General features: G+C 37.9%; 2 protein-coding genes across 2 annotated transcripts in view; one reads left to right on the top strand and one right to left on the bottom strand.

The window, feature by feature from the left end:
• The first annotated feature begins 1,738 nt into the window (after positions 1-1,738).
• Positions 1,739-7,100, top strand: ppifa (peptidylprolyl isomerase Fa). Its single transcript, XM_079842957.1, has 6 exons — positions 1,739-1,978; positions 2,231-2,261; positions 2,470-2,558; positions 2,705-2,801; positions 4,322-4,397; positions 4,480-7,100. The coding sequence occupies exons 1-6, from the start codon at positions 1,838-1,840 to the stop codon at positions 4,613-4,615; spliced, it is 570 nt and encodes a 189-aa protein (XP_079699083.1). The 5' UTR covers positions 1,739-1,837; the 3' UTR covers positions 4,616-7,100.
• Positions 6,085-22,211, bottom strand: part of zcchc24 (zinc finger, CCHC domain containing 24) — a 42,083-nt gene continuing 25,956 nt past the window's right edge. The window contains exons 3-4 of the mRNA XM_079842956.1: positions 12,039-12,203; positions 6,085-10,210 (exon numbers count right to left, since the gene is read on the bottom strand). Of these exons, the coding sequence (XP_079699082.1) occupies positions 10,097-10,210; positions 12,039-12,203 (279 nt within the window). The 3' untranslated portion in view covers positions 6,085-10,096. The remainder of the gene's footprint in view (positions 10,211-12,038; positions 12,204-22,211) is intronic.

The raw sequence follows: 22,211 nt of genomic DNA, 5'->3' as shown, positions 1-22,211 counted from the left end.
ATGGCTGTGAAAACCGCAGGCTTTACGGTTACTGCGAGAAAACGACCACAAAGAACAAAGCGAGCAGTTCTGGTTTGTAACCACAGGGAGGCAAATGTTTCCTATGGATAAAAAGGCTTCCTTGAGGGAGCACACAGGGGATAACGAATAGTGGGGAGTTTGATTCATCTTAGTGACTTAAATCTCTTAAAGCAGGTTCACTGGAAAAGTTTTGTTTAGAGACATTTATACAGATAGCAGCTAGTTATTTAAACAGATTTACACAGCAAGAAGAAAAGGGCTGTCTATGAAACGGGACACCTAAAAGAAAACATCTTGCTATATCAGTGCAAGTAAAAGTTGTGAAGTTGATATACACTGATCAGGCCCAACATTATGACAGTGGAAGTGAATAACACTGATTATCTCTTCATCACGGCACCTGTTAGTGTGTGGGATATATTAGGCAGCAAGTGAACATTTTGTCCAAAGTTGATGTGTTAGAAGCAGGACAAATGGCCAAGCGTAAGGATTTGACAAGGGCCAAATTGTGATGGCTAGACGACTGGGTCATAACATCTCCAAAACTGCAGCTCTTGTGGGGTGTTCCTGGTTTGCAGTGGTCAGTATCTATCAAAAGTGATCCAAGGAAGGAACAGTGGTGAACCGGCGACAGGTTCATGGGTGGCCAAGGCTCACTGATGTACGTGGGGAGTGAAGGCTGGCCCGTGTGGTCCGATCAAACAGACGAGATGTAGCTCAAATTGCTCAAGAAGTTAATGCTGGTTCTGAGAGAAAGGTGTCAGAATACACAGTGCATAGCCGTTTATTGCGTATGGGGATGCATAGCCACAGACCAGTCAGGGTGCCCATGCTGACCCCACCTCCGAAAGCGCCAACAGTGGGCACGTGAGCATCAGAACTGGACCACGAAGAAGGCAAGCCGGCGGAGGCAGTGTGATGCTTTGGGAAATGTTCTGCTGGGAAACCTTGGATCCTGCCATCCATGTGGATGTTACATTGACGCGTACCACCTACCTAAGCATTGTTGCAGACCATGTAGGCCTACACCCTTTCATGGAAAGGGTATTCCCTGGTGGTGGTGAGAGAACATGCAGAAATGGCCTGGTTTCACAGACAAGGTTTAGATTAAGCCAGGATTAGGCCTTAGTTCAATAAGTGGATTTTATAAACGTGCCTTAGGAAGAAAAAGAAGAAGAAGAAAAAACATTACTGGCATCTTGAGACAAAACAATGACACTAACATATTTGCCAGTGCAAGTTGGCTTCAGTTAAAACAGCTCAAACATGCACTTTAGTCTGGGACTGGGTTTAAGGCTCGTCTAAACGGGGAAATGTATCAAGTGCATGGAAATCAGCGAGAACGATTCGTTCACTGAAAAGATTCATTCAAAAATATTGATTCGTTAACGAGCAGCACAATCACAAAGTTGAACCCTTCATGGAGCGTTAAGTAAACTAAAAAGATAAGTGGTAACGTATCATGAAGACCTTTGTGCCAACAATAGTAGTGATTAAATACGGCTTATCCCGTAATCACAACGTCTGTGATTAGTCCATAATGACTAGCGCGGAGAAAAGTAACATGTGGACATCATTTTACATTACATATTTGATGACCTCAAAGAGCTTAAAAAGTAGGCTAATCGAATCAAAATAATATACTTATGTCGACTCGTCCGACCACATGGTGCCGCTGTTGATTTTCACTTGACCATATTATAGCTCTCCTTGCTTTGACCATAGAAGAACATGTCAGTGTCACATGACTGTGGCTAAAGCTTGAGCGCTAATTATTTCATGTTTTCGTTTGTGGTTTTTCAACACTACAGCAAACATGTTACAACTGAAAAATCGTTTTAAATATTGCTCTGTCTCAGTCGCTGCAAACCGACTGGTTTCAGGGCCGATGAAGAACCCTCTTGTGTTTATGGACATTACAGCTGACGGCGAGTCCATTGGAAGAATTCTTATTGAGGCAAGTCATGATTTATTAAAGGGGAATAGGAGCTAATGCTATAGTTATGTGTCATATAACAGAAATGCATTAAACAGAGACTGAAAAGTCGAAATTAATATAAATATGGCGCAATGAAAAACGGGAGAAAATTACATGAATTAGTTTTTAGTAGTTGTTTCTGTCCTAAATATGGCACATCATATTAATAATAATATTACTAATTGTTGTTGTTAAATGTTCTGAAGGCCGGTTTTCATATTTTATTTGCAGCTATATGCTGACGCTGTACCCAAGACTGCTGGTAAGCAAACATGGCTTTAATGATTTTTAAGTAACGTTAATTCATATATATGTATGTATAGGGCCCATAGAAAATGAAAATGTTTCATTAAAAAAAAACATAGACTGTACAATGTAAACTCTAAACAATATATAATGTACAACACTTGATGATTAAAAAGAATATGATATAATAGATCAGTTCTCATGGCATGGTTCTTGTCTTTCAGCAAACTTCCGGGCCCTCTGTACAGGAGAGCATGGCTTTGGATATAAAGGTTCAGATTTCCACAGAATCATCCCTGAGTTCATGTGTCAGGTAACTATTAGTGCTGTTATTCATTTAGCATTGCTTTGTCTGTTGTCAATGTCATCGTATTTCTTTGTGTTTTTTATTTGTTATGAGTTGCGTGTTTTGGTCCTGAAGCCATCTAATTATTGATTTTTTTTTTTTTTTGCTGACAGGGTGGAGACTTCACTAATCATAATGGCACTGGTGGAAAGTCTATTTATGGAAAGAAATTTAACGATGAGAATTTCAAGCTCAAACACACTGGACCAGGTGATGTCACTACTATACGGTTACAAAAATAGAGGTTTAAAGCTGATATTACAGCTTTTGACTACACATGATCATACCCTTGCATCTGATTATTTTGTATTATTTATTAATTTTGCATTTCTGTGCTGATTGGGGGGGATGCTGATTAAATGTAAAATGTGTTACAGGGTTTCCGCGGGGTCTAGAATTTCAAAATCAAAATGTTAGGCCTTAAAAAGTCTTAAATTCGCTGTAGTATTCTTTTCTAGGTCTTAAATAATTTTAAACAGGTTTTAATTTTCCGACGTCCATGTAACGCCACCTCTAATGCTCATTGAAATCCTGCAGCACTTTAGGATGTTCAAATAGTCCAAATATAATTTGCTGTAATACGACTACAAATGAGACCAACATGCAGCTTCTATTGCAGCCAATCAGCTTTCGTGTTAGATTGTACCAGATTTTATAGTTCAGCTAATAGTCCTCAAGTTTTTCGTGTTTCTGCGATTACCATGCATTCAACATGCATTTTTTTGAGATCCTGAAGATGTATGTATTTTGTTTTTTAATATATTGTCATGTGTGGCTATTGTGCATCTAACATAATACATAATATGGTAAATGCGGTGTCCTAATTATGAAAAAAATGCTAATTTCTAGAAATTACCACCACAAAATCACCCAAAAAAGTAGCGCAATCCTGGGGGGAATGAGCTATGAGGAAGTGCAAGTTTATCGATTTGTTCAATCTGAATAAATGAATTTACTTTGCAAGTAAATTTGTGACTGCATTTCCTTTATAGGTCTTAAATTTCATTCATAATGGTCTTAAAAAGGTCTCCAAAAGTCTTACTTTTGACTTGGTGAAACCTGCAGAAACCCTGTGTTAGCACTAACGGATCTGAGGTTGCTTTAGTCACATTGGTAGCTGGTCCCAGATTATTTAATAATGCAATGGGAACTTTGTGAATGGAGAACAGTCCAATTCTTTGGAGATCCGTCATCCATTCAGCTAGACATTGTATCTAGTTCCTCTGGGATCTGATACAAGCCTGTCAAAATGTGCAAAAACTAGGCCTACATGTGCACATCTGTTTAAAGCCACAAGGTGGTGGTAAGGATCCCTCATTTGCAGAAACAGATTTTGTAATCTTCAAACAAATGACCTACTTTCTAAGCAAGTCAAAGCCAGCATATCCTAGTGCATTTTTAGTGCCAGGGGGATCCTACACCAGCACACAGTCTTGATAGATTAATATGGGCAAATAGTGTTGGGTTGTGTAATACATGGCTGGATGTAATTGTAGAAGAGAGCCGTCACTTACACAACCCAGATGTTGTCTTTCATCCAGTACCCCCTGCTGCTTTTCAAACCTTTTTTTTTTGTGTGTGTGTGTTATTCCTTGGGTTTTATTGTGGAACTGTTGATTGTTAGATTTTCCCTGAATCTCTACATCATTAAATTATTCAAAGTGACAAATTTGCTTATATAAAGCGTGCAGTAGGTGGTCTGATTCTCTCTTTCTCTCTTTGTTTTGTAGGTGTTCTGTCTATGGCAAACTCTGGTCCCAACACAAATGGATCTCAGTTTTTCATCTGCACTGCAAAAACAGAATGGTATGCTGGTGATTTTAATTATTACCCATCCCAAGTGTTTTCACTTTTTTATGGGATTGATGTTCCTGACATTCTCTTTTAGGCTCGATGGCAAGCATGTTGTGTTCGGGCAGGTCAAAGAAGGAATGGATACAGTCTCTCTTATGGAGTCCTATGGCTTACATGATGGAGGAACTGTAAAGAAGATTGTCATTACAGACTGTGGAGAACTCAAGTAACCCGGGAAACATCTGTTCATTTTAATATGATCAAATTTTTCACAACTGAAACTGCTTACGCATGTGTTTTGAAATAATTCTATTTTTTTTTTTCTACATTTCTGTTACCTACCTACCTATTGCCATTTTAATTTGTCAGTCTGTGGATTCATTAAGGTGTTTTATGCTTGCTAAGTAAGCAAACGAGTCAGTAAGTATGGTTATTACTTACCCTTACACAAGAAATCTTGCTTATGGGTCAAATACCATGGGCCATGGGGAAATTTATACTGTTAAAGCCATTTTATAAAGGCTATATGGAGATTGTTTATCTTCTAAAAGCTATGCCAGAGAAACCCCAAGAGGTATTTTAAGTAAATAAATGCACATGAAACTGGTTTTGACATATGGAATTTCTTCCAGGATATTTGCATCCTGTGCCCATTTTTTTTTTTTTTTAATGACTCAAGGCTGTTTTCCAGATGAGGGCCGGCTACAACTGCAGCAGTATATCTAGTTGCGTGGCATGCTTTTTAAATCTTCCCGAGAATGATCCCAAACCTTTTTTTAGACTATCCAGCGACAAGATTTCCTGTCCCCCTAAAGCAGGATATGACATCCTGTTTGGCTATGAAACATCTCCACCTCCAACGTTAAACTTTCAGCAAGAATCTTCTGAGCATGTTAATACAATAGTCGCGGAGACACTTGGGAATACGAGTTTGTCAGATGTATTCCATTATAACTGCAGCCAGCTGACATCCACATACCCTGAAATGAAAATGAGCCGTCTGTTTTAGACGACGGTGTGTAGGTGTAGCTTATCATAGTAATGCCTTATGAAAGTAAATTATGAACCTTTGTGGAGAACAGTGCTCTCTCCTAAATGAAACCATATGGGGTCTGAACTCACAACTGATTTGTTTGACTTCTCCGATTGCACTGTTGCTATAGAGACATTCCCGTTCTGTTTTAGTCTGCATTGTTGCAACAAACTTGATATAATTTGGGTCTCCACCCTCTAGTGAAGTTTAAGGGATTTGGAATGTGTAGACCAATTACTTAAAGTTGGCTTCAAGAGTAAAGCCAGCGCCATCGCCAAGTCCTAACCTTCACATTCAGCGCTCATGTGTTTACAATCATCACAAGTAATTAGGTCGAGTGAAAAAAATACACATCTGTGTCTTCGAACCTGCGCCGTTGCAAAGACCAGGCGAACGCTAAACTCGATAAATGAATGTGATGTCAGAATGACAGCTGTTCCCCAAGGCTTCAGACTTTGGTTTTCAATTACACCGGCATCATTCCCAAGGACCGTATCTAAATAATTAATCAGTCCATACTGCCTTCGGCGTGACTGACTGAAAATGGACAGTTTCCCAACACCCAGAGACAGGCCAAAGATTGGGCGGTACGTATATTTGGCCCAAACCGAACAGACATACATCACTGTGTGCTGCTGCTACAAGAAATGAAACAGAGCCATGATTCATTTAGTCAATGTTTTAATTGAATAAACTTCTAAAAGCACAGTCTTCAGTTTTCCTAACTAACAAATAAGGCACATATCGGAATGCCGTTTCATGGACGCTGAGCTACAGATTTCATCTCGTCTCACATTCTAGTACATTCCATCATCAACTCTTTCTGTTGCTCGGTCCACTCCAATATGATGACAAATATTTTACAGACATTACAAACATGAGTGTTAAATCGGTACATTCAGTAAATCTATTAATGGTACTGGAAACCCTAGGAGTGAATAGAGGCATTTATTAATGACTACCAATTAGAGAGGTGTGTTCTACAAAAGATATCTTGGCAAGAATTGAACATGTATTAATATTAAATAAGAATACATTGCACAAATTATATTTCTTGAATCGTTTAAAAAAAACATGCACATGCAAACTTCAGTCCCACACGCTTGTTTGAAAAATAGCCTTCGATATTTTTTTTTTCTTTTCATGTGAAGAAAAAACATTTCGACATCATTCTTGGAGTTGGCAGTAACTGGAGACGGCTAACTAGAGCTCACAGTTTCATACAGTATGGACCTGATTCACCAACACATTTCGACCATGTAAAAGGCTTGTATGTGCAATTCAGTGTTATGGTCAATGACTCAGTTAGTCACATCTTTTTGCCACTGTTTTCCGTCTATAACACCTCTGTAAAAAGGCACTATGACTTACAGTGTGTGAGTCAGTCTTTTTTATGTTAAAAATAACTGTTTGTGGTGATGTTAAAGCGAGTGTTATAGGTTTCCTATAAATGCAAATCAAAACATTCATGCTATATAGCACACACAACAATTCGAAACAACGTTGAAGCACATGTTTGCCTGTAACAGGTAAGGTTACTATATACCAATAACATCTAGAATAACAAAACACAAATAAAATGGCTTCTAAGGGCATAATAATTATGTACCAACCTTTGAATAATATTCTATGTAGTCATCAATATTTTCTTCATAGAGTAGCTTCTGTTGCATATTTTATACAAAAAAAGAATTGAATTGTTAAAAAAAGAACAAAATCCTTCCATAAATATTTCTGTAGGATATAACCAAAGATTATTGTAAAACATCAAAGGAAAAAACAAACTCCCAGATCTTTTGCATCTCAGCAATTTGCCCTTTTTCACATACAAAGTTTTAATATTGCATCATAACATTTTGAAATAGCTAACTTGACGGCAATCGAATATATACAGAAAACACATACTAGTATCTTTGTAAGGGAAAGGAAAAAAAAATCTCGTCTGGATATCAAATTGCTCCAAAATCTTCATTATCTATATTGTTTCCAAAATACACATACCTTTAATAGAAAATAACACGTTTATACTGAAAGTGAGCTATAAAAGTCAAGTATATGTATTTCAAGACAAAAACACATGCGCAAAAAAAGCATTTTGTATAGTTTTAAATGCATGGACACTGTCAATACCACAAGCTCTGTCTTTCGTTCAATATAACAGAAATCTACAGGGGAAGCTCATTTACACAAATCCGCAAAACTCAGGGCTGTTATCTTTTTAGTCATGTATATAGTGCAATGCAACTATTTTGCAATAGTGACGCAAATTTAACAACGAGGGCTTGATCTAGTGGTGCACAGGCATACCGAAATGACAATAAATTGAATTGATCCCAAAACTGCAAGGAAATCATTATGTGTAGACTACCAGCTATGGGTGATCAGCAATGATTATGATAAATCCACAGTAATAGTTTATTTCACTGGTTATTTTCATTACTGTGTTTATCAAAAAGCAGAGGAACTCGTTCCAGCCTAAATGAGGCCTGAAGTAAACCTTGGCGTGTAAGAATGTACGCACAGTGAAGCCATTAGCAACACCGGCAAAAACACAGTTACCAAGAAATACAGGGTCTCAGAAACAATGACGACGTCCAAAGAAGAAAGAAAGTGGCGACTTACAGAAACAGCCTTGCTTTTTGTTTAACAGTGATCTAAGGATAGACTGCCTGGCAGATTTTACTCCTTGAATTTCCCATCAGAAAATCAAATCCAGAATTATTTTCAGACATCTAATCGAATTCATTCATGACATCCTCTAGCAAAAATCCTGATTTTTAAGGCACTAAACGTTCCCTTCAGAGAAGATTCATATCGATCTGAGATTATTCCAATAAATGTAACATTAACTAACAATCAACACAAAATATGTGGACTCCAAAGATAAGTAAACAATTATACACATTGTATTTACCATGTAAATGCGTTTAACTTCATATGTACACCTAGGATTAACAACGCAACATCAATTCTCACAATATCCATCTGCGACTTCCCACTGGAACATGTAAAGCTACATTTATAGTTCAATAATCCTGGGTCACGCTCAAATATGATTAGTACTTTGTGTGAGCCATAACAAGAGGTAACGGCACATAGATGTGATCCTGCACACACTTACTTCCATACAAATATTAACATGCTCCTATCATAATTCTCTCAGTAATACGTCTTCTGACCAATCAAATGTACCCGAAATATTTTCATTACATCTCAAAAAATCTCTTCAGCATTACTTACTTTGTCCTTCTTTTCCCTTTTCAACTAATATATATGTCCACTCAGATAGAAAATGCTTCCCAAAAATCACAGTTTAAACAGGGTGTTATTTTTGCAGCTGATATAAACATATGGGGTTACGCAAAAAAAAAAGACATTTAAAATTAAGGTTTTCATTCTGAAATATGATCAGAATAATTGTGTAAACAGCGGAAAATTTCTTTAATTAAACATTTTAGTGCAAGGGTCAAATTCAACATTCTTTAAAAATAAAGGTTCCATGAAGAACCTTTAACATCCATGGACCCTTTCTAATGCACAAAAGGTTCTTCACGCTAAGAAAAATAATGTTCTTTTTAGAACTGTTCACTGTAAGGTTCTTTGGGGAACCCAAAATGGTTCTTCTATGGCATTGCTATGCAAACCACCATTTGGAACCTTTATTTTTAAGAGTGAAAGAATGAATAATTTTGATTTTAAAAATGAATGAGCAGTGTTTATCTATTTCATCTGAGATGTGTCATTCAAACACACTCTTTATCCTGAGGCAAATATCTCAGTGAAGAACAGGCGTTATGTTTTTGAATGCTTGCGCATTTCGCTCACATTTTGACCCCTGTGCCAAAACACTTTATAAGACGTGTGAAGCAGTTCTCTGGCAACAATTGACGACATACGTGATCACATTTCAAAGGGCCGTGGCTTTGTTTCGATCATCCACACAATTGGTTTCCCTTGGCGACAATGTACTGATGACTGGTTTTGCATAGTTGCCAACAACTCGATTCAAATGTTCTGGGTGCCTCCGTGGCTGCTTTTAGCCAACCTGACAAAATATTTCGCATATGGCATTTCATAAATGTATGTGAAAGATATAAACTACCTGACGTGCTAAGTTCTATTCTACAGTAGTTTCTAATGGCAAGAGGTGGGGTTAGACGATACCTGTCCAGATATAAACACAGATGAAATTATCCCAGTTTAGTTAATTCAATTGCACTACGATACGATATACAAACATAAATAAATATGTGACACAAAAGCCAGGGATGGAAAATCCATTATCCCTCTGTTAATTCACAGTTAACATGATGTGCTATTGACCCAAAAACTCTTCAAAGGCACACTGGGCCCTTGTTCGACTAACGCACAACACCTTTAGTGCTCGGCACATCCTCATAGTTCACTTGGTAGGGAGAATGAAGGGAGAGTCTGTAAACACACAATCAGGGGACGCAATGGTGAGGTAATCCACTGCATCCCGTACGGATAGAAATACTGTTCCAAACATATTCAATTGTCCATTATACACAATAAATGCGTCGCATGCTGCTGATACACAAAGCCGTTACTAGCGTTAGAGATATTTACATGAATATTTTGGCACTTTTCACTTTTTCTTGGAGTGCTTGGTAGGAGAAGTGACGGGGAAAGGGGGGAGACGACATCGGGATCCTCCTTATTGCACACGGCGACAGTAGTAGCCCAGGACTTTGCACTTCTCGCACAGATGCTGCGGGTGCTCCTTACTCTGGTCGGAAACGTCCAGGCCATCGGGTTTCTCTAAAGGACGCTGGGAGGAGCAGAACATGTGAATCACACTTTGAGCGCATGTGTATTTCTGTCCACAACATCAGTCAGGTCGAAACTGGAGATTTCTTTTAGCATTTGGCTAGACTCTTTGGAGATATGGTTTTGGAGACCAAGTATCAGGATCTCGAAGGTCCAAGTCTCAAACCACAACGGACCAACCACAGGGGTGTGTCAGAAATTTGTTTAGGACCGCTATCAAGAGCCAATTCGTCCTTGTTGTGTTTTTAATAGTTGCCAGCAGTGCATGTTTTGTTATTAATACTTCATTATAGATGCCTACAGGATTCCATCGCTCGGGACGACAACTAGGGAGGGAAGACTCTATAGTGAATCTTTGTCTTGGACGCAACGCAAAAGACACTGAGAACGTGTGCGAGCCAAATCTTTTTGGCTGTTGATCACAAATAATACTTCAGCAATTATTTGTTTTCCCACCCATTGCTTTTGGAAGATCGTTTTACAATTGTGTTATTCTTTCCTGTACGTCTCAGTTGTGCTCTGCGGATTACGGAAAACCAGGTTACGACGGGCCATTGGGAGGAGACAGCGCTGTGACTCGAGGGAGTGTTTGCCCGAGCCAAAGGCTTTTGTAAATGATAATAAGAGGAAATGTCTTATACCTCTGTGAATTAATAATTTGGCAACAGTGGCCTGATGCTCCTAATAAGCAGAACGAATTCCTGCCAAAACTGAAAAGGCGCAGGAAGCTTGGGAGGACTTTATATAATACCTCTGTTCCATGTCTGCTCTTATACTGTAAAGATGTCAGCCGTGTTCCCTGTGCATGTCGTTAAGTTTGAGAATGATAAAAGCAGGGATCTCTGGACGCCTGCTTCTTAAAGATATGGTCTGGCTTTCTTTATACAGCGGTATGGCATTGGCACTACTATGATACCTTCACTTAATCATCCATCGGGAATGACTGGAGATATAAAATACTTTATGGCGTACGATCTGGAGTATTGAGCGATTTCCATACTGCACAACTTGGAAGAATGATTTCCATTGTGAAAGAACAATAAAAACTGATTTTTTCATATGTTTGCTTGGGTTACTGGGAAAGAGGGCCAGCTGCAAACCCTTAAAGGCTTTTTGATATATATTGCAGCGAGCTGCACTTCTCACACGCTTACTGCAGGAAACATGTTAAGTGGGTGAGATTGAAAAGCTAAAGAATTTGCTTGTCAGAAGGGAATTAGCCATAATACTCTGTCCTGTGGAAGAGCTGGCCTTCTCAACAGCTGGTTCCTTCGGCACCACGGCTGCTAATGCATTTGGATGCAAAACTACATGTAGGGAAGGTAATTGCAATGAATGCTTCCCTCCCGAGAGCTGCTAAAACATATCCATTTGCATGCTTACTTGCCTAGAACTGTGTAGTGACGCTTTAAAAGCAAGAATAACCAGCGAGACTGCAAATGTCATTTAAGAATGATGCTTTCTATTATAACATGCTGCAAAATAATTACCTAAAAATGTGCTTTGTGTGGAAATATCCAAATGAATTGACTTTGTTCAAATCAATCTAAATACAGCTCCTCAAGGTAAGAATTGTAGGTTACCGCGTTTTACAGTGTAGATAAGTTAGTGACTTCCTGAAAAAGGACCCCTTCTTGAGTTCAAGGGGTATTTGGGTTAGACGGATGCCTTGGGTTTGTGTCTCAGGTTTCAAGGGTACCTGCTGGGCCCCATCCATAAGAACTTCTTGGAAGATTGTACTCACACAGTTGACTGGCAGATTTTAAAAACCAGCATGCAGTATTTTAGGAATATAGTGTCACATTATATGAGCTGTTAAAAGACTGTACCTGTTTATGAGGATAAACATTGATATGGCATTTGATGCATTCCTGTCCCATGTTGGCCCAGGAGTTCCCACTCATCCACTTCCTTTTGCATTTAGGGCACTTGTATTCACCAAAGCACCTCTTCTTGCCTTGGTATGGAGTCAGTCCTTCGCCTTTGGGTCTTGCCTGAAAGGGCATGTCAGAGACAGAGTTTGATTAACAGGAGTTCAGCTCAGAAGATCTACATTCATCTGAAACAGTTTCGACTTTAGTGAACAATTTGAAGCTTCTGTGGATTGTGGAAAATTTGCATAAATTTGTGTGAACAAAACTTATGCAAATAAGTAAAGCACTGCGCATGAGCGATGATGTTATTTGAGGACTATATTCTTCTGTTCTTCTTATAAAATAAATTGTAGCTGGTGATCATCATGCATTTAGGTTGTATGGAAATAAGCAGTAGGAGCAAGCAGATCCAGCTGACAAAAATGATATTAATGAATTATAAAATGATATCTGATATTTTGATTAAATTCTAGTTGATACCAGTTAGCCAATAATTATTTTCGTTACAGCCAGTAACTGATAAATGACTAAACTTCTGTTATTTTTGTTGAAATAAAAAATAAAAGCGAATGTGCTGTATGAACATTTGGATATTAATGTTGAGACTTAACAATATTTATGCAAAATAATTATCAAATATTTTTTTTTTCTTTGGGGGGGTCATTCAAAAAGATGAATTTGAATAGCACAAAATATTCAACATATATTTGTTGAATATTTTGTGCTTTTCCATTTATTGGTAATGTTTGCCATACCGTTTAGATATTCCACTGCGTTCCCTACCCTCAGTTCATTTTACATCTTACATGCTGTATTTCTTAAATAATAAAATGAGAAATCCTGTAACAATTACAGTTTTTAAGAGAAATACTAAAATCTATAGGAGGGGCTGTTTTTCATTCTTATACAGAAGAAAATATTCTCATAAGGACTTTATTATGGGAGTAGTTTCAACAAGTGAGTCAGTGCTGACATCAATACCTAGGCCTCTACAACTGCAAAATAAAAAGACCACGTTTTTCCCTTGAGGATCGCAAACATCCTTTTGGTCAACGTTTGTCCAAACCAAACACGCTTAAAATGCTTAAACTCAAGTCAAACCCTGTCACAACTGATCCTATGCTGTGCTGCAAAAACACAGAAAAAGCATCTAAACAAAATGTTGATACAGTAGAGGGCTGCTGACGTGAAATATGACACCAGGTTTTTTTTTTTACATCTTCCTAAACTGAAGGACATGCTATGTGTGGTATGGCAGACTTTTGCTGGGGAGTTCAGACTCCAAACCACTACACAAATTTGAGAACTCTGTATATGGGGAATTCTAATGATTTTAATTATGTAAGTGAATTCAAACCTCAAAAGATAATTGTGATGTGGTCTCAATATACTTTCTGGTCATTGTTACATACTCTCTGCTTCCTTTTTGAATCAACTCTCCCACAAGAGAACAGGTATAGTGCACTATAAGCACATATGAGTGCGTATAACTAAACAGGATTTAGGATGTGCATCCATGCATCCAACCAACCATCTGTAATCTCACATAACAAATCAATGGCTAATGGAGTGTTTATTCCACACTGTGAAGGGGATAGGCAGACCTAAAGCTGCTTTACTGGTGAGAGGATTTTGAAATGAAGTCCCAGGTCCCATATGAGTAAAAAGAGGTGATATCATTCATTAGCATCTGCTCCCATCCACCCAGAGCCAACTGGCCAACTGACACACTGCATGCAAAAGGCTCTCCTCCCCAACCTTAAACACCATGAGTCAACCACTGTCAACAGAACTGTCGACAACAGCTGGAAACCATGACGGCTGTGGCTGTTGTTTTGGCGTTACTTTCAAACTTCACAGAAAGTCTGACGCAAGGCCACCCCTTTGATGGTGCCAATCCCTGCGCTATCGAAATGCTGGTGGTCTGGTATATGGGTGAGGTCCTAAATCGGAGAACAGGCAAAACAATCAGTGATATCTGGTGTCAGAACCACTGCTTTCCGTCAAACATTTAGTAATTAACTCAGCATGGTGTATGATCTTGGTGTCAAGGGTTGCCCCATGGTCTGAAACTCAGGTGTGAGCCAGATGACCTGTTTTTGAGAACAGTATTAGTTCATGAATGGATGGAGTTAAAGCTTCATATCATACCTCTGTACATCAAAAGGAAACCATGCCTCTATGCTTTTTTTCCATGCATATTTATTTTTATAAAAATATAGAATGCATGTACTGTATAGGGCTGCAATATAAAACTGGGTCAAGCAAACAGCGGATGGTTCGCCTCGAATCGCAACTGGACAGGCATTTGCAAGTTACAGCATCTCTACGAGAGAGATTTGATCAGCAGTCTTGAAGAATTCACAACTCTGTGAAAAAGGCTCTATATATCCAGCACTGCAGAGGTCTTGGACAAGTGCCAGAGGACACACATGATATTCTGTTTACAGCAGTCTGACCTATTTTGGTCAAGTTTAAGTTTTTTTTTTTATAGTTTTCAGTCTAATAGAGTTACACTGGCATTGTGAAGGAAACCTGTCGAATTTGACGTTTAGACATTCTGAAGCTCATGGAAAGGGAATAAAATGAGAACAAACAAACAAATAAATGATGTACCGTTAAAGAAAAACGAAAATCAGAGAAAATAAACCATTTGTTGCTCATTTGAAACGCATCAGTCTTGCACTAACCACCGGATCTGAAATCCACAAACCCAAGAAGCCAAAATTTATTGTCCTATTGTTTTAGCTCTGAGAATATTCCTCTCAGAAAATAAGCAATTGCGCTAAACAAAACACTCGTTATTTTCCAAATGCAACAATCTTGGAGGGAATAAGGGAATGGAGAGTACGCTCTACTTACAGCCACCACCAAGGAAATGACAAACTAATGCCGCTGACAGTAACGGCACAGTCTAAACAAATCCTGACCGAAGCCCTGTGTGTTGCAGATTTGTGTTTACACAGTTCTACCCAGTGCACTGCTCTAGAAGTAATTTGAGCATTTTAACTCAACCCGAGCTTAATGGACACAGCAAGTTTGTGTAAATCAATCTGGCTATTTTTCCAATGAAAACAGAGCTTAAAGACAGGAAAGGGAATCGATAAGAGCAACACTGAATGAATAGCTGATGTTTGATATGTCTCTTCCATCCTGCCCTAAGTCAATGTTTACCTCAGAGGCAATATGCATTAGCTTTTAAGGGTTTTTGAAGGAAGTGCCACTATCCAGCTGTTCGAGGGAGTTATTTTTTAGAGGAAAAGTGGACAGAAACACTCACTCGCCATAAACATGCAACGCAACATATTTACTGCCTGTCAACAGAGTAAGGTGAATCAGTTCCCCAAAACCCTTACATTGTTAATCCTAGTGACCTTAAATAACTGTGGGGTAACCCTCTGAGGACTAAGCAGAATATTTCTGAGCTCGGTGAATGCTCTGGACATCGAAGAGATCGAAGTATCCAGTGACTGTAAACCCTCATGGAGGAGGGAGATCAGATCGAGCGTCTCCTCTCACCATCCCTCCAGCTGTGTTCCCTATGGAGACTGAAAGAGGGGGGCGGCTCTGGCTGTCCTAGCAGCAGAGCCAACCTCCCCACAACAGGACAAATACCACAGCACGGCAGTCATCGCTCACAGCTGGAGACGTTCCTCCAATCTGGCCCTACAGGACTGAAGGGGGAAGGAAATCAGAAGCAGATGAGTTCCACACTGGTATAACATGAGAAAACTCTAAAAGTCCCTTTCAGATCAGCCCTCTGCTTTCAATTAAGACTATAGATTAACAAAAGGGTGCCAGAGGAGAAAAGTGAGAGATAGCCCTTCAGTGTTTAGAGAGAGATAAGACTTAAAGGAGCGGGAAATGGTATGAAGAATCTGTTCATGGCGAGTTCAAAATAAGAACAGTACATTTGCAAATCAATCGAATGCATTTAAATGGAGTTTTAACACAAGTAAATGGACATAAACCTGCTCCTCCCCATCTAACAGGGAATGCTCTCAGAACTTTGGCTAACATTGTGGAAAGGTTCTTTCGAAGTTAAGAACAAACGTTCTTCCAGTAACGCATTCAAAAGTAATGTTCCCATAATGCTTGCAAAATGGAATGTTCCTTTAATCAAATCGAGAAAAAATGTCTTTAGAACATTTTTAAAAACTGAACGTTTTGAGCGTTCAGAGAACATTCAGGAATAACATTTTCATAACTTAATGGGAATGTTAGCTAAATGTTCTTAGAACATATTTTTGTCAGCTGGATCTGCTTACTCCTACAAAATTCTATTCTACACTATAGTGCCTATAGTGCCTACAACAGTGCAAGCAATCATATATATATATATTATATATATATATATATTTAGGCTATAGATATTTATAAATAGCCTATTGCTAGGATAGTCTGTGTTACTGGTGCAGGCGCAATACCGGTTACATCACTTGCCCACCGTGGCACTATATATATATATATATATATATATATATATATATATATATATATATATATATATATATATATATATATATATATATATATATATATATATATATATATATAGATAGATAGATAGATAGATAGATAGATAGATAGATAGATAGATAGATAGATATATATATATATATATATATATATATATATATATATATATAGATAGATAGATAGATAAAATGAATAAAATAATGAATCAAACAAACAAATAAGCTTCCTACAGAACATTTACATATCTCTATAAATGTTGTAATTCAATTGTCTTTTAAAAATTCAAGTAATACAAATTATGAAAGTCACCTTAATATTCTCTAAATAATTTTCTGTAAAATCATATGCTAAATAGTTCCTTTATGGTGGTTAGTGCATGCTATAATAAAAAAAATGTAAGTACTAAAATTCTCTCTGAAACAAAGTCTTGCCATATATTCGAGAAAGAATGGAGGATCTTCAGTGGCCACAACTGATTTAATCAAACTTTTTACCACATTTTAAACTGGTTTATATGTTATTTTTCAGTTTGCAGAATCTTTGGAAGGGTGACTATACAGTTTAAGAGAATTCTTGGAGGTAATTGAAAAAACCCACTTCTTTGGCCCAGGCTGCTTTGGTTTTGCAAGGAAATGCATGTCAACTCTTGTGGCAGAGAATCAACAGGAGACTACAAAAATCCAAACACATTTTTTTTAGCTTTCACAAATGTGGTACAAAAAGGTTGTGCAAAATGTTTTTGGCTAATAATGAAACCCGCAAAGTCTTGGATAGCTGGCCTTCCACGAACACACGAACGTTACAATTCTGCTTCTTTCTTGCAAATATATCACAAAAAAATCTGATTAAAGTAAACAGGGACTCGTTGAACTAAACTAACTGTATTTTCCTATATACATACACAAAAAAAAGGTTAAATAATTTGGGACACTTAATACACACTTAAAACTGCACAAATGCCTTTGCACTCGTTAACAAAACATTACACATACAATTACATTTATTTTATACATGCATTTTTTAAGTTTTACATTAGAAATGATAATAGATTAATTGACCTGGTTTCACAGACAGGGTTTAGATTAAGCCAGGGTTAGGATTAATTCAATTAGGACACTTAAGTAGCTTTTATTAAGGTGCCTTAGAAAAAAAAACATTACTGGTGTGCATCTTGAGACAAAACAATGGCACTGACATGGTTAAAGATATGTCAGTGCAAGTTGCTTTCAGTTAAAACAGCTCAAACATGCACTTTATTCTGGGAGTAGGTTTAAACCTCATCTGTGAAACTGGAGAATATGATATAAAATGAAGGCAAGTATTTTGAAAGTTTGTGGACCATGTCTATAGTTAGTTAATGTGATCTACACCTATGGTTTTTCTACGAGTCCACCTGTGTGAACTTGAATTGCCTTTATACATTCACTAAAAATCACCATAACACCAGATGGTTAAAAATATGTAATGGCTTAAGTAGACTAGCATCATTTTATTTGTATATGCAGATGCTATTTAGCCCTTTTTAAACGTGTGACTTAAATGCCTATGCATATAAATAGGTGTCATCCCAGTGCTTAGCACATGTAAACAGACATAAATGTACAAACACGTGTTACAGAGCTCCAAGCCATTAGCATCACAATGTGAGAACGGATCAAGTGGAGCTCTGTCTGGCCTGGATGAGGAGATTCAGCCAAGGCCAAGACAGAGCCTGCAGATGGCCTTTCCCAGAGACCCACACACAAGAATGATAGTGTCGAGCTCATCAGCTGTGTCTGTGCACGATTTCCGGAGTGCTCTGCAAACGGCCGGACTTGAGCAGCATTCCAGTCAGGTGCACGCTGGTGTTATTTATTAATCCTCACTAGGGCGGCTAAATGAAGCTAGTGTTTTCTTGGGTCTCTCTGAGTCCTTTTCTTGTGGGTGCAGCTGTCTCTTTTTATGCCCGAAATGCAAGAACAGCATCGCAGAGACTGACAAGAGGGAACAGGTGTGCTGTTAAATGATAAATCTGTCAGCTCACAATGCCTCAGTGTTAGGAAAAACAATCCAATCACGTAGAGTCACTGAATTTGGGGAGAAATTAGAAAGCAAGAAAAGTTGAAGTTGACACTTTATAGCTTTAGTTGCTGACCTGGGGTCAGCCTTGACGTTTTTTATTGATGATTAGTGTTGGAGAGTCTAGAGTAGCTGATACTGGATCTGGGTTCATAATGAGAGAGGGAAGGAAGCTGATAACCACCAAGAACTAGTCATTAACACGTTTGCACCACGATGATGTCACTGGTAACACTTTACAATAAGGTTCAATTTGTTTAAAAAATAGTTAATGCATGAACAATAGTCATTGTTATCTTGTTTAAAATTAATTTACTGATACATTTTAACATGTTTATACTTATACATATAGAAAAAAAGTGTATTTTTGTTCATGATACCCATGCAGTAACATTAAAGTAGACATGAAATGAAAATCCACCTATTCTCCACATCTTACTGTGAATGATTCATCTGTCCATGTTTTTTTAACCTCAGAATTGTTCAGACAGTCCGCTGAAACCCGTCCCTTTCTCTCAATCAACTCGCACTTGCATTTAAATCCCATTTCATTTTTTCGATCATGGTTTCACTCGTATGTGTTATAATAAAGAAGAAAATATCTATCGCTACTTCCATTTTATTGCAACAAACATTATCATGTCACCAAAACACAACATCAGACCTATCGCGATACTGAAATCCAAATATGTTTAGCAAAACAACTAAACGCTAGCACTATTCTCTGAGGCAAATAGCCCTGGACCTTACACATTCCTTGAAGCAACTATTTTGCATTGTGAAACCAACACGTGTCCAGTGGTCACTAATAATCAGTAATAATCAGAAAATTCAGTGCAGATTTTGGCCCTTTCACTTATTTCTAGGTTATTACAAAGCTAAGCAATGTTTTCCAAGTATTCCAGATAGCGCTGGACTGCTTCCTGGTTTTTTGGCGTAGGCCCCTGGAGTTTGGCTGCTCCCTCTGCCAGCATCTGGAATCCATCAGTATAAACAATGGAGGCCCCGGTGCTGGAGCCTCTCACCCGGCTCCCATGGGACTGTACTCCACACAGCACAGGAACACCAGTCCCACCAGATACAACGTGCTCAATTACCCCACATCGAAGAAGAGGGGAAGAAAACTCAACTTTCTACTAATCTGTGTTTAGTTTGGCCAGGACACAGAAGAGATTGATTCGCTGATAGATGCCCAAACGCACACAAATCAAACTTGGCCATTCCTGTGGGACGGGGACATTCTCTACACTGCTCTGTTTACTCTGATAATTAGCTGCAAATCTTTTGATTAAAATTCCTATTGTTCAGTTCGTTGTAAATGAGTCATACGCGATTCACACTGTTCACACAAACACGACAATTCCTCTGCCAAACGTTCAGTTATGGAATCGTAGCACTAAGTGTCCCTTGACCTCAAATTTCTACAACAGAAACATATGGTATAGATTACACTAAACAACAGACATTTGGCCAAAGTGAATAGCAATCTAACACTTGCTCTGAAATATATGGGTTTACAGAATCCTTTCGGGCCGGGGTGTTAAACATATGGCCCGCGGTCCGAATATACAGCCCGTGGAGAAGTGTAATCTAATTTTAAAAATTAAATTATGCTGAAAACATTCCCAAACATTTATTATATTTGTATGACAGATTCATAATATTTTACGTTTTACAGCAAGATGGAAGAACTTGTTCATTTGTATTACAGCAAAAGACCCTTTTCAGCACTCTACATCCCCTACTTTTCACCTGAAATTGGATGTAAGTGACAGAGCAACACAATTCAATTAACATGATTTTCTCAATTGTACCCAAATGCCCATTAAATAATTATTAGACAGGTTTATAACTCATTATTAGTTATCAGTGGTGGACAGTAACAAAGTATTTTTTTACTTAATTACTGTACTTAAGTACATTTTTAAAGTATCTATACTTTATCAATGTATTTTATTTTGGGAAACTTTTACTTCACTACATTCCAAAGCATAATCATACTTTTTACTCTTCTACATTCCATAAAACATACTTTTCCTCGTTATTTCAAACTGAAGAAATCGCCACTTCCTCTGAGATGCGATAACAGTGTCCAATAGGTGAGCAAGCTGATTCTTTCCAATGAACCTGCTGAATTGGTTCACAAATCACACTGAACCATTCATTTGTAAATCTGACTGATCCGATTTCAGCTTAGAATAAATAAAAACATGGTCTCGTCTCATGATCTACTTTTAATACTCAGGTACATTCAAAATCAAGTACTTTTGTAAACAATTGAAAACAAGTACTTTTACTGGAGTAATATTTTATTAGGGTATCTGTCTGTACTTTTACTGAAGTACACCACTGTTAGTCATCCATTTATTTCTAGGCCTTCAATTCTGTAAAAATTCAGTTTCAGGTGAATTATTACAGCTAAAGATATCTAGCAAAGAGAATAATGGTTCCCTCTCAGTTGGTCACATTCGACATTACGTCTACGTCACCGACGTATTAGGATCCCAATACATTAGTGACGTCGACATTATGTCTCCGTTCCCTGCTTCGGGGAACGAGGGTTACGTACGTAACCAAACGTTCCCTTTCAGTCGGTCACGTTCGACGTAACTGAGATGTTTTCTTTACTTATTGTCAGTATTGTGGTTTCATTCATATTCCTTAATTATGAAGTGTATGCACAATATTATGTTATCTAAAGGCCTCTTGGTTTTGAAATGAACAGATTCCACATTGTGTTGTACCACTGATTAATTAATCTTGGAAGTGTGAGCATGTATTGTGCAAGCACCGACATGGGTTCGGAAAGGTTTAACAAATTTAAAAAAATCCGCCCACATAAAGTGACGCTCAGTCCAATCTGGCCTGTGACCTAAAATGAGCTTGACACCCCTGCATTAGGGGTATAAAGTACAGTCTGCTAACTTGCTTGAACATGTTGAGATTGCTGGCGGTGGGAGTTGGCATTTCATAGATTCCAGACTAATATAGCCAGACCAAACCCATATATACTGACTAGTGTGAAAGAAACAGAGGATGCAGAGCAACCCTCATACTTGGCCTCTAAACACTAAGCTGTGTGAGAGAGTCTCTTTATGCTAAATCGAGCTGCAGAACATACACCTATTTATTTATACAGATGTATTTATAAACTCCGGTAAATTAAGTACCACTGGATTTCGGTCAGTGAAAGATGTACAGATCTAGCCTGACAAATATTATATATGCTTATGTACAAAAATTATATATAGATGTATAGGAGTTTCTAGTTGCACAAAGACAGGCATTGCTTGGGCCCTGAATTTGTCCACTAGCAGCTGCTCCTTCTGAGCAATGACTGCTGAGATAAGCATTCTTATCTTCTACAGTGCTAAATATAAAAGCTAGCCATACACAATCACTGCATTCAAATATTTTGCACTGGTGATTTAAAAAAAGAAAAGACTAGTGTTCTATCTCTTTCTAAACATTTTGTTTTTATACTGGGTGATAACAAATAGTGTTTATCATTTACAAATCATTTATTTTATGTTTAATAAAGCATTTAATGAGCCATGCAATACAGTGATTCTTTCTCTCTAATGGCTGTTC

This window comes from Gobio gobio (genome assembly GCF_949357685.1).
Source record: "Gobio gobio genome assembly, chromosome: 18".
Lineage (NCBI taxonomy): Eukaryota > Metazoa > Chordata > Actinopteri > Cypriniformes > Gobionidae > Gobio > Gobio gobio.
Note: the sequence above shows the minus strand (reverse complement) of the source record. Positions and strands in the feature narration are given on the sequence as shown.